This window comes from Solanum dulcamara, chromosome 3, assembly GCF_947179165.1.
Source record: "Solanum dulcamara chromosome 3, daSolDulc1.2, whole genome shotgun sequence".
NCBI lineage: Eukaryota > Viridiplantae > Streptophyta > Magnoliopsida > Solanales > Solanaceae > Solanum > Solanum dulcamara.
The window spans coordinates 3,964,183-3,977,520 of NC_077239.1; the positions used below are offsets into that span (position 1 = coordinate 3,964,183).

The 13,338-nt window shown below is 40.2% G+C and overlaps 1 protein-coding gene and 1 long non-coding RNA gene across 2 annotated transcripts; both read left to right on the forward strand.

Moving 5' to 3' along the window:
• The first annotated feature begins 654 nt into the window (after positions 1 to 654).
• On the forward strand, positions 655 to 3,897 carry LOC129881982 (uncharacterized). The gene is made up of 4 exons (XM_055956090.1): positions 655 to 1,011; positions 1,132 to 1,218; positions 1,357 to 2,445; positions 2,539 to 3,897. The coding sequence occupies exons 1-4, from the start codon at positions 655 to 657 to the stop codon at positions 3,895 to 3,897; spliced, it is 2,892 nt and encodes a 963-aa protein (XP_055812065.1).
• A 5,660-nt stretch (positions 3,898 to 9,557) lies between these two features.
• LOC129881462 (uncharacterized) lies at positions 9,558 to 10,567 on the forward strand. Its single transcript, XR_008765589.1, has 2 exons — positions 9,558 to 9,609; positions 10,319 to 10,567. It is a non-coding gene; the product is annotated as an uncharacterized LOC129881462 (long non-coding RNA).
• Positions 10,568 to 13,338: the final 2,771 nt, after the last annotated feature.

Below are 13,338 nucleotides of genomic sequence, written 5' to 3' on the forward strand. Positions count from 1 at the left end.
GAAGACCCTCAAGTTCACATCCAAATTTTTTTGGAGATCAGCGACACTTACACGCCAATTGGGGTATCTCCTGATTATGTGAGACTAACATTGTTTCCTTTTTCTTTGATAGGAGAAGCCAAGAGGTGGTTGAAGTCGGAACCACCAAATTCAATCACTTCGTGGAATGATTTGGCCCGCAAGTTTCTTATAAGGTTCTTCCCTTCGGGGAAGACGGCTAAGTTGAGGGCTGAAATTTTGAGCTTCAAGCAAAAGTTAGGAGAAAATTTGTACCAATCTTGGGACAGATTTAAATCATTACTCATTAGTTGCCCTCATCATTATCAGGCTAACGAAGTTTTGGTCCATACCTTCATAGAAGGGTTGGAGCCTAACACCAAAATTCTTCTTGATTCAGCTGCAGGTGGGCAAGCCCTGGAGAAAATGTATGATGAGTTATACACATTGTTAAATCGCATATCCCAAGGAAATCCGGAGTGGAATGGAGGAAATGCTCGATCTGTCACTCAAAAACAAGCAGGCATGTTAGAGGTTGATGCAGTAATTGCATTGACAGCATAAATTGCAGCAATGCAAAATATGATGACAACACATTTCAACACACTAGCAAAAGGACAGCAGCAGGCTTCAGTGAGCATGGTTCAACAATAACATATGTGGTGCGAAGTATGTGGAAGCAGTGAGCATGTGGCCGAACATTATGGAGCAAATTTAGAATCAATAAATTTTGTAGGTAATGCACCTAAGGGTGTTGGTAACCAAAACTATGGAAATACTTACAACCCAAATTGGAGAAACCATCCTAACTTCTCATGGGGTGGAAATCAACAAAATTATCATCACGGGCCAACTCAATACAGACCACAGGGAAGTGGACACCAATACAATAATCCTAGTCAAGGATACAATGCTCAAATTCAAATTGATCAAGCATCAACAAAATCGGGAAGCATGAGTGTTGAGGACATGTTGAAACAAATCATGATAGACCAAGCCAAGCTAGCTTCCGATGTCCGACAAAATCAACTAGCTACCCAAAATTTAGAGAAACAGCTTGGGCAATTAGCAAGTGCACATAGTTCTCTCTAACAAGGGGGCTTACTAGGTAACACTGACCCCAATCCCAAACAGGTGAATGTCGTAACTACTCACAGTGGTCGCCCACTCACTGAATTGGCTCCCAAAGCAAAATTGGCAGAGGAAAAAGGCAAAGAGCAAGTCGGGCAAGAAGGTGAACCTAGCGGGTCAAAAGAAATAGAGGAACCAAAGACAAAACCTCCTCCTCCATTTCCTCAAAAATTTAAAAAGAAGAAAGAAGAGGAGTGTTTTGCAAAGTTTATAGATTTATTAAAACAGGTGCAGATTAATTTGCCTTTGATTGATGTTTTACGGGGAATCCCAAAATATGCTAAATTCGTCAGGGATATCGTGGCCAATAAAAGCAAGTTGGCTGAATTTGCAACTGTGGCACTCACTGAAGAGTGTAGTTCAAGAATCTTGAACAAAAGCAAGCTTCCAACCAAACTAAAAGATCCAGGTAGTTTCACGGTGCAGGTAACCATTGGTAAATATAGTAATGCAAGAGGTCTCTGTGATCTGGGTGCTAGTATCAACTTAATGCCTAGATCCATGCTTAAGAAATTAGGCCTGGGAGAACTTAAAGCAACAACTATTTTGCTACAGTTGGCTGATCGTTCTGTAGCTAGACCTGATGGTATCATTGAAGATGTTTTGGTACAAGTAGGATCCCTCATCTTCCATGTTGATTTTGTCGTTTTAGATTTTGAGCCGGACCCCGATGTTCCTTTTATCTTAGGACGCCCGTTCTTAGCAACAGGCGGGGCACTAATTGATGTGGCTGCAGGTAGATTGACTATGAGAACACATGATAAAGTGGAAGTGTTCGATGTATATCATGCACTGAAATTGCCTGCAATTTATGAGGAGCTGTCTGCTGTAACCATCATTGACGAGGAAATATCAGCTCAATGTACTACCTCAAATGACCCATTGGCGAAAGTCGTAATGGGTCAAGATATTGCAGAGGACATGGAAGCTAAAGAGCTAGCAAGTGTACTCGATATGCCAAATATTAACATGTGGAAGAAGAATGTAGAACCCTTAAACAGAGAATTGGGTCCTTCACCCAAGCCTTCTCTCGAGGAAGCCCCTAAATTGGAGTTAAAAAAACTGCCAGCATATCTCAGGTATGTTTTTCTTGGAATAAATAACACTTTACCTATAATCCTTTCATCTGCTTTGTCTGAGGCACAGGTCCTAGCAGCACTGGAGGTACTAAAGAGGCACAAAAAGGCCATTGGGTGGCAAATGGCTGATCTTCATGGCATCAGCCCCACTTTATGCATGCACAGAATTTTCATGAAAGAAGGACATAAGGCTAGTGCACAACCACAACGCCGGTTGAACCCCATCATGAAAGAAGTTGTGAAGAAAGAGATAATTAAATGGCTAGATGCAGGCATAATATACCCAATTTCTAACAGTAAGTGGGTAAGCCCAGTTCAGTGTGTACCAAAGAAAGGGGGAATGACTGTGATAACCAATGAAAAAAATGAGTTAATACCTACAAGAACAGTGACTGGGTGGCGCATATGCATGGACTACAGAAAGTTGAATGATGCAACAAGAAAAGATCACTATCCTGTGCCGTTCATTGACCAAATGCTTGATAGGTTAGCAGGCCAAGAATACTACTGTTTCTTAGATGGATATTCAGGTTACAATCAAATCACCATTGCACCAGAGGATCAAGAAAAGACAACATTCACATGCCCTTACGGAACTTACGCATTCAAGCGTATGCCGTTTGGCCTTTGCAATGCTCCTGCCACTTTTCAGAGGTGTATGATTGCAATATTTCATGATATGGTGGAAGACTTTGTAGAGGTTTTCATGGATGACTTTTCAGTTTTCGGAGAGTCTTTTGATCTTTGCTTGAAAAATCTAGAGAAAGTACTTGCAAGGTGTGAAGAAACAAACCTTGTCTTAAACTGGGAGAAGTGTCATTTCTTGGTAAAAGAGGGTATTGTGTTGGGACATAAAGTGTCAAAAGATGGGTTGGAAGTGGACAAAGCAAAAATTGAAGTGATTGAGAAACTTTCGCCACCAATCTCAGTAAAAGGAGTTCGAAGTTTTTTAGGTCATGCCGGATTCTACCGGCGTTTCATCAAAGATTTTTCCAAGATAGCCAAACCAATGTGTGGGTTGCTCGAAAAAGAGGTAAAATTTGTTTTTGATGATGAATGTTTGCAGGCATTTGAACTCTTGAAGAAAAAGCTGATTGAAGCCCCTATCCTACTAGCTCCTAACTGGGAGTTACCTTTTGTGCTGATGTGTGACGCAAGCGATACAGCAGTGGGTGCAGTTCTGGGACAAAGGAAGGAGAAAATTTTTCATTCCATTTATTATGCAAGCAAAACTCTTGATTCTACTCAGGCAAATAACACGGTCACGGAGAAAGAAATGCTGGCGTTGGTCTATGCGTTTGATAAATTCCGCTCTTACTTGGTAGGTACAAAAGTGATTGTGTTTACTGACCATGCAGCTCTTAGGTACCTATTCAACAAGAAGGATGCCAAGCCAAGGCTCATTAGATGGATTCTGTTGTTACAAGAATTCGATATCGAAATCAAAGATAGGAGGGGATGCGAAAATCAAATAGCAGACCATCTATCAAGATTAGAGGGTTCGCCCCATGTGGCTGAGCAGGAGCCGATAAAGGAGGAATTTCCGGATGAGCAACTGCTGGAAATAGAGGTACAAGATCTCCCATGGTACGCAGATATCGTGAACTACCTTGTTAGTGGAGTGTTCCCTCCTGATGCTACCTCACAACAAAAGAAGAAGCTTATGCATGATGTTCGCCTCTATATATAGGACGAGCCTTATTTATTCAAGCGAGGTGTTGATCGAATGGTGAGGAGATGTGTGCCAGAAGCAGAGGTACACCAAGTATTGGTTGCATGCCACTCATCACCATATGGCAGCCATCATGGAGGAGAGCGCACTGCACATAAGGTACTTCAATCGGGTTTCTTTTGGCCTACGTTGTTTAAGGACGCTGCAGGTTATGTGAAGAACTGTGACCAATGTCAAAGAATGGGCACCATATCACGAAGACATGAAATGCCTTTGAACAACATTCTAGAGGTTGAAATCTTTGATGTATGGGGAATGGACTTCATGGGTCCTTTTCCTCCCTCATGTGGAAATCAATATATATTAGTGGCAGTGGATTACGTGTCCAAATGGGTTGAAGTCGTGGCCCTTCCTACAAATAATTTGAAAATAGTGAGCAAGTTTGTGAAAAAGCACATCTTCACTCGATTTGGCACTCCCAGGGCAATTATCAGTGATGGAGGGTCACACTTTATAAATCAAACAGTAAAGAATCTCTTGGCTAAGTATGGGGTGAGGCATAAAGTTGCTATATCATATCATCCTCAAACCAGTGGGCAAGTGGAGGTATCCAACAGAGAGGTAAAATAGATATTACAAAAGACTGTGAATGCGCAAAGGAAAGATTGGTCGGAAAAATTAGATGAAGCTCTTTGGGCATACCGAACAGCATACAAAATACCCATTGGAACCTCCCCATACCAAATGGTATTTGGTAAGGCGTGTCACCTACCAGTGGAGTTAGAACATCAAGCGTACTGGGCAATCAAGAAGCTTAATTTGAATCCAGAGCTAGCAGGACGGAAGAGGTTGAATCAATTGCACGAGATGGAAGAGTTTAGGCTCCATGCTTATGAAAATGCTAAGCTCTACAAGGACAAAACAAAGCGATGGCATGACAAGCACATCATCACCCGCACTTTCGAACCTAGGCAAAAGGTACTCCTCTTCAATTCTAGACTCAAGCTCTTCCCTGGAAAATTGTGATCCAAATGGAGTGGACCTTTTGAGGTGGTGCGTACAACGTCACATGGAGCTGTGGAATTGTGGAATACAATGAAAACGTCTACATTCTTGGTAAATGGACAAAGAGTAAAAAATTACTTTGGTGAAGATGTTAACCGGGAAGAGGAAGCCATCGAATTGGAAAATGAGTGAGGCAACAGCTGGGTCGTGCCACGACGGAAAATAAGGCGCTGCACGGGAGGCAACCCGTGATGTGTATCGTAACTTAGGACTTATAGCTTGTAATTTTATTTTTCTTTAAAAATAGAGTTTGATGTTGCGATTATATGTATATATATATATATTTTTCGTCGAGCCACGACCAAAAATAAGGCGCTAGGTGGGAGGCAACCCACCCAGTTGTTTATATAATTGTGAAAATTTCATGTGCAGAACAACAGGTAGCAGTGTAGAACAAGCTGGAGTTTGGAGAAGCATTGGCTCTTGGCGCTACACTGGTGCGATGCGCCACTACAGCGCCAAAACCTGCACAGATTCTAGTGGCGCGACGCGCCAGGAGGCAAACTACTGAGGCATATTTTGGGCGCGATAGTGGCGCGATGCGCCAGTGCAGCGCCAAGTGAAAGTCTTCAGAAATACTCTGGGCGCGATAGTGGCGCGATGCGCCACTACAGCGCCACAAGCAGGGTCGGGCCAAAAGCCTAAATATCAGGTTTAAAACAGACCAAAAACCCCAAAACCCTCCATTCCCTCAATTGCCTCCATTATCTCCTCCATTAGCCGACCCTAAAACTCCCAAAACCCTTCCCTCTTCAACTTCCCCTCTAATTTCTAAAACTCTCAAAACTTTCCCCCTTCCACTTCCACTCTAATCTCTACTATAAATCACCTTCCTTCACACACATATTCTACCACAGAACATTCACCTCACCAAATCATCCCTAAATCTCCTTTCTCTCCTCTTCGAACTTTTCCAAACAACCACATTACCAAGCATCCGATTTTAATTACCCTTCTCCTTTTTAATGGTATCCAAAGGAAAATAAGTGGCCCAAGGAGTTGGCAACAAGAGGTCCCGAAAAACTGGGACTTCTTCAACCACTGGACAAACAAGCTCAGGGATACCACCGCGTCGATTTGGTAGACAAGCACTGGAGCAGTATGGATTAGATTGGTTTGACTCCTAGAAAGAAGCTAAATACATGGGAGATGAATATGTGAATGAAGGAAAGCTACAGACGGAGTTCCCCCGAGTTCACGAGATGGTCTACAATCTGGGTCTTTAATTTATTTTTGAAGACCAAGGTGAGTGTAATTTAACTCTTGTCCGTGAATTTTATGCAAATTGGAACACTGATCAGTCAAGTACCAATAAGGTAGAGGTTCGGGGTAAAGTTATCCGTTTTTCAACTAGAAGTTTGAATGAGTTTTTGGGGACACCACATTGTGATTTTAATGAATTTATAGATATGAAAGAACAACCACTATACAGAGATATTCGTCATATTCTTTGTGGTACTAACTCTGTTGCCCGATGGGAGAGGGCAAAAGACACCGGTAGGCATAGTACGCTGCATTATTCACATTTGAATAGTGAAGCCAAGGTGTGGTTGAAAATCGTGTGCAGTGTCTTGTTGCCATGTAAGCATGTGTCAGAAGTGACTAGAGAAAGGGTTGTCCTAGTTTACCGGTTGATGAAGGGGTTGCAGGTAAATGCCGGGTCGGTGATCCGTCGCAATATGCTGAAATTCAGAAACAATAAGAGGTGGCGTTTCTGTTATGGAAGCATAATAACCCGAATGTTGAGGGCTCAAGGAGTTGAGGAAGAAAGTCACGATCTAAGTGCACCAAGGGTGCCGTATTTGATTTGTAAGGTGGTTGACGTTACCAAAACAAGAAGTCATGATGCAACACAGGGACAAATGTTATCGGCTGTAGAACGACAAGCTCGCAACGAAAGTTGGATGGGTCGCATGTTTGGAATAGCAGAATTATAATTACGTACTGGTGGACGTCCGGCAACGGCCGAAGAGATGACAGAATTGGCAGAGCGCTATCCTCTGACGGATATTGCTATGCATATGTGCAGGGTAGGGGCAGATTTTCAAGAGCCTCTAGATGATGATGAACCCACCATGGAAGAGGTGGGAGAAGACGATGAAGATGAAGAACCAGAGGATACGGCTACCACTGCTCTTATGGTGGTAGATAACACAGCCACCATAATTGGAGGAGATGATGACTGAGCTATGCAGGGGGTTCTTTCTTTCACTCTTAAAACTATGCATTGTTATAGAGCACTGGGGACGGTGCTTTGTTTAGGTGTGGGGTGAGAGTGTGAGAATTGATTATTGTACCTTTGTAGAAACTTTACTTTAGTGCATTCTAGTGCATTTTTCATTTTGGGTTTCTTGGTAGTTATTTTCGGTTCTTTAGCCAAGGATAGTCCCTTTTGAACCGTACACACAAAAAAAAAAAGTCTGACTAGGTTATGCATGTGAGGGAAGGGATGTTATGAAATAAAATGACTAGTTTAAGACACTTAAATTCTTGTATTTGACTCAGGTGATGCATGCTTTCATATGATTGTGTAGTTGGCATTCAATAGTTATCATCCTTAAATTGTACATGTGCTATGTGGGAGTGGGGATTGTATGTATTCAATGCAGACATATCGAGAGCTAGAACTTGCCTGGGGTGCATGCGAAACAAAATAAAGATTGGTTAGTTTAGGAAAGAAACTAGGCATTTCTTAAATAGCCTTGATTATTTTCCCTTGCTTTATACTAAACCCAAGCTTTCAATACTCTCTTATTCCGAGCCTCATTTTGATGTTAAAAAAAATGGTGAAAAGGGTGATGTATTAAAGTGTTTAAGAAAGGTACCAAATACTGATTCTTACCGTCCCACCAGTTTAAATTACAACTTATGAAGATCTATGCAATCCTAAAACTATTGCATTCTTGTATTGATAGAGCAAAACATGGAGGGAAAGCCTATGGAAATCCTTGTGTAGCACATGAAATCGTTTGAGTGAGTGAGATGCACATGTTGAATTGTAAGGATTTGATAATCTATAGAATGTCCAATTAAATGATGCATATGAGTTTGCTGTATTATAGAGTCAATTCTTGAGTTTAAGAGGTGTTGAACTAATTAAGATGATTGAACATGTGTAGCCAGGTGCTTAAGGTATATCTGAGACAGATTGCCTTATGTTCACGCTAAGATCAACGTCTATGCTCAATTCAGGTGTTTGTTCGACGACGAACAAAAGTCTAAGTGGGGGGTGGTGATCTTGGGCGCATTTATAAGCCCATGCACTATGTTTGGCCATTGTTGTGTGGCATTCTGAGAAGTAATTGAAGCCAAATGACGTGTTTTGGATGAATATCAAGCAAGTGTGAAATAAGGTATGAGTTCCAACATATGCAGGAATTTTGCAAAGCAAAAGGCAGGAAAAATGGTCCCGGCGCTATAGTAGCGCGATGCGCCACTGCAGCGCCAAAACCTGCATAGACTTTAGTGGCGCGACGCGCCAGGATGCAAACTACTGCGGCATGATTTGGGCGCGATAGTGGCGCGATGCCCCACTGCAGCGCCAAGCGAAATTCTTCAGAAATTCTTTAGGCGCGATAGTGGCGCGATGCGCCACTACAGCACCATCAACTTTCCAATTATTTATTATTCTGCCCTTCAATAATTGAAAGGAGAGAGAACACTTTAAATAGTGGGGTGTGCTAGGGCAAGAGTAGAGACGTTTTTGGAGGCAGAAAGAGAAGAGAAGAAAGACGAAAGAAGAAGAGAAGCACAAAAATATCTTAGGTTCTTTTCTTACCTTAGTGTGTTCTAATGTATTTGGAATTGATTCCTTGTTGTTGTTATTTACATATGAGTAGCTAAACACCCAAATTCTGGGGCTATAGCTACGAAACATGATTTAATAGCATTTAAACTTGGTGGAAGATGGGTTGTTGATTCTAATTACTCTTCCATTCTTGTGATTATGATTTTGATGTTTGGCCAGCATTAAGATATATATGTTGTTTATCTTGAATTCGGAAGAGGACAGGTAGATAGAATAAAGAAGGGAAGGAATGTGTTCATACTAACATACGTTAGCATGATTAGTAGATAGGATGCTTGTGACACATACCTATTTACCACATTTGGTTATGATAAAGGATGATAGTTAAATGCATTTTTATTGTTTCATACCTATCACCGCTCAATGATGTAGTTAGGTTGGCAAGGAAGATAGGCAATTATAGGTCGGAAAACCATAATTGGATTATTAACCCTTTTTATCAGTAATTAAATAACCCATCGGAAACTAAGATTGAATGATAGTAAACTTGATTTCACGTTATGCTATAGCCCTGGAATCTCTTAAAGCCCGATTAATATACATAATTATTGCATTGTCTTCACTTCGAGAAAGTGTTTATATTTCCAAAAATTAGTAACAAACAATCTCAAACTCATTGCATAACTATAATTAGTGGAGACATTTGAAAGAAACTGTTTGCCTTATCAAGGTCCCTGTGGGTTCGATATCTGGCTTGAAAGAGCCGCTTTACTACTTGAGAGACTACGTACACTTGCGTGTGCAATTGTCGCAACAATAAGGAACTGTTTGACGAAGTGGATTTTGGTTGATTTATGACATAGAGAAATTGAACTCCTCGAGTGGTGGTAGAACTTGTTGTGTGCTAAAACGCCAAGGTTCGTGTATAAACTTGAACTTGAAATATTTTATTTTTCAAAAATTTAAAGTATTTTATTGGGTTGTTTCCTTACTCCTTGTTTTGTATTTTGGTATGACTATTATCTCAAGTATTGCAAAACTTTCGTTGAATCGCCCACTTGTACGAATTGCTTGATCATTTTGCATTCTTGTTGGGAATTTGTCCTTCTTGTTACGGTGACTTGTCATCGATATTGGCATGCCTCTCGATTCAGATCTTGCCCATCTTGACTTTGGATTTACATTTTGTCTTGATGATGGATTTTCGTCCATTTTTTAGTACGAGTGAAAAGCCACTTTCAACATGGTCTTTGATCTTCTTGATATTGGGTGACGACCCTTCTTGATATGGACACTTCTTGATTTTGGGACTTCGGTCCGTCTTGATATTGATTGTGCTTAGTATGAAGGCATGACGTACATATGGGGTGAAATTGATTATTTGACTACTCTTTTGAATTGAATTATAAGCATTCTTGGTATTTAAGCCTTTGAATATTAGTATTGGTATTTTGAAACTCTCTAAGATTTGTATTTGATACTTGATATACTTGTTCACTTGGACTTAATGCTACCTTATTGAACCGTTTATGATGAAAAAGGAAATTGAGAATTTTTAATGGCTCTAAGTCCAAAGGTTATACACCACTAAGTTTTATGCTTAGCGATAGTTGTTTCCTATCGTAGGTGATATGCGAGGCGGGATATGAAGATGGCCATGTGGAGTAGACTTTTTGGGAGCTCTTTTGAAGATCACATATGCATATACATCTAGTTTTTGTATATTATTTTGGGGACTTGTACATGATACATGTGTGGCACTTATTTACGAAATTTTGAAGGCTTGTAACTTAAACCAAGTGACTAATTTTGTTATTTTAGAGTGTGCTTTTAACTCAAGTAATGCAATGTACTAGGTTATATTTTGACTTGTCATTATGCACGAAGGAAGATAATATTTTTGTGATAATTACTTATTTGAAGTTTTGTGTATTTTATGGACCTGCAGTATTGTTGAATTGGAAATCATTTTTTTAAAATAAAACTCATATATCTTATTTCAATAAGTTTTTTTAGGGTAAAATAATAGAAATAATTAGTTTTTGTTTCGTAAGTGGTATTCTCCTAAAAGGGGATGCTACAAGAGTTGGTATCAGAGCATAGGTTTATAATTCTAGGACTTTTGTTGTGATTTGTTGGCAGACTATTTTCTTTTGTCCTGTATATTTTTTTCGTGTATATAGTGCATATGCATCATGTGCATGTCCCTAATGCAATATGATCTTCCCTTATGTAGGAGTCAATTCGTGGCATCTTCTACTTCTAATAGACTTATGGAAGCCGTTCGTGAGGGGGAAAATAACTCTAATGCCCAACCTCATCTACAAGAAGGGGTTGGAGAACATTTTTCTGATCCTAATCCTCTTAGCACAAGTGGATCTAAAGCGGGAAATAATCGGGGCACAAGAGTTGGGCCACACCCTCAAATGAGTCATAGTGCTCCTGCTGCTGATCCTCCTTTTCAACAAATGGCTGATTTCTTTCATCACATGGCTAGAAGAATGCCTGACCCTGATGAAATGAACTATGAGAAAATGAGAAAAATGGGGGGAGTTGAGTTTGAAGGAACTGTTGACCCTACCGATGCCGAGCAGTGGTTAGAACGAATTGAAAGAGTATTCGAGCAGTTAGAGTGTTCAGACACTTCCAAATTTAAGTATGCTGTCTCACTGTTACAAAAAGATGCTTATGATTGGTGGATAAGTGTACCAAATGCCAGGGCAAAACCTCCTGTTCTTACTTGGGATGATTTTGTGAAGGAATTTCATAAGAAGTATGTCCCACCTGCTTATCACGATGCAAAGAAAAAAGAGTTCTTAAATTTAGAGCAAGGGAGCATGTCTATCGCTGAATATCAGCAGCAATTTCTCAGGCTGTCCCGCTATGCTGGGGGTATTATTAACGATGAAAAAGATAAGTGCAGGCGGTTCGAAGACGGTTTGAATGATTCTATCAGAAAATCTGTAGCGGTCCTACAACATGAAATTTTTTGTAAATTAGTTTCAGCTACTCTTACTTGGGAAAGGATCGACAAGGAACCAACTGGTAGAAATGAACACAAGTTCAGGAAAGCTTATGCAGATTCAGGAGGTCCATCAAAAAGAGGGAAATTTGACAGTTCCACAGCTAATACTTTTCGCAAGATAGCCCAACATAAGCAGAATAGATCAAGTTACTCTATTGCCAGCACTCCAAGCTATGGTCAAGGCAAGAATCGTATACCCACTTGTGCACAATGTGGAAAAAATCACTTTGGTACTTGTAGAAGAGCTTCTGGCGCTTGTTTTAATTGTGGGAGCTTCGATCATAAAGTGAGGGATTGTCCTAATCCTAATCCTATTTCTTCTCCGCATACGGAAGTCTCTGTTTAGAAATCTATTACCACTCAATCTCAAGGGAATAGAGGTGCAAGATCTAGAAACACACAAGCAACAGGTGCAGGTGGATCCAATCAAGTGAGTGGATCAAGAGCTACAGCACGAGCTTATGCGATGAGACAGAGGGATGAACAAGATGGAGCAGATGTGGTTGTTGGTAAAATTTCACTTATTCGACTTATGTGTCATTACATTATTTGATCCTGGTTCTACACATTCGTATGTTTGTTCATCATTGGATTTTCCTGAAAATGTGAAGCCTGTGAGACTCGATTATGGTGTGCTTGTCCAAAGTCCTTTGGGTCAACAGGTTGTTTGCAATCAAATCTATCGAGGTTGTCCCTTCATGATTCAAAACCTGGTCCTTCCTGCTGATTTGATTGAAATGCCTTTCCATGATTTTGATATTATTATCGGTATGGATTGGCTTTATAAATATCATGCAGTAGTGGATTGTAGGTCTAATCATGTGACTTTTAAGGACCCTGCATTTTCACACATTATTGTGCAGGTTGAAAGGTCATTGTCCTCTAATATTATTTCTGCGGCCTTAGCAAAAAGGATGATTCGTCGAGGTTGTAGTGTGTATCTTGCTCACATAATTGATACACATGTGGAGAGTCCTATTCTTAAAGATATACCTACTGTGTGTGACTTTCCTGAAGTGTTTCCAGAAAATCTTCCTGGGTTACCACCAGAAAGAGAAGTTGAATTTTCGATTGAGCTCATTCCTGGATCTACTCCTATTTCTATCACTCCTTATAGGATGGCACCAGCAAAATTAAAGGAATTGAAAACTCAATTGCAAGAACTTCTTGAGAAAGGTTTCATTCGTCCAAGTATTTCTCCTTGGGGAGCCCCTATACTATTTGTGAAAAAGAAAGATGGTACTCTTAGACTTTGTATTGACTATAGACAATTGAATAAAATAACAATCAAGAACAGATATCCATTACCAAGAATTGATGATTTGTTTGACCAACTGAAGGGTGCTAATTTATTCTTCAAGATTGATTTAAGGTCTGGGTATCACCAACTGCGTTTTAGAAAGGAAGATGTTCCTAAAATTGCTTTTAGAACTCGATACGGTCACTATGAATTCTTAGTGATGCCATTCGGATTAACTAATGCGCCTGTAATATTCATGGATTTGATGAATCGAGTATTTAGGCCTTATCTTGATCAATTTGTGGTGGTATTTATAGATGATATTTTAATATATTCCAAGAATGAAGAAGAGCATGATAAACATCTTCGAATTGTTTTGCA

What these genes read in the sequence shown, in the direction of transcription:
- LOC129881982 (XM_055956090.1), top strand. Translation starts at nt 655, where the DNA reads ATGTGGTGCGAAGTATGTGGAAGCAGTGAGCATGTGGCCGAACATTAT. An exon ending in AGGAAAAAGGCAAAGAGCAA is followed by an intron (nt 1,219 to 1,356) that starts GTCGGGCAAGAA and finishes TTATTAAAACAG; the next exon opens with GTGCAGATTAATTTGCCTTT. An exon ending in ACCCCATCATGAAAGAAGTT is followed by an intron (nt 2,446 to 2,538) that starts GTGAAGAAAGAG and finishes TGTGTACCAAAG; the next exon opens with AAAGGGGGAATGACTGTGAT.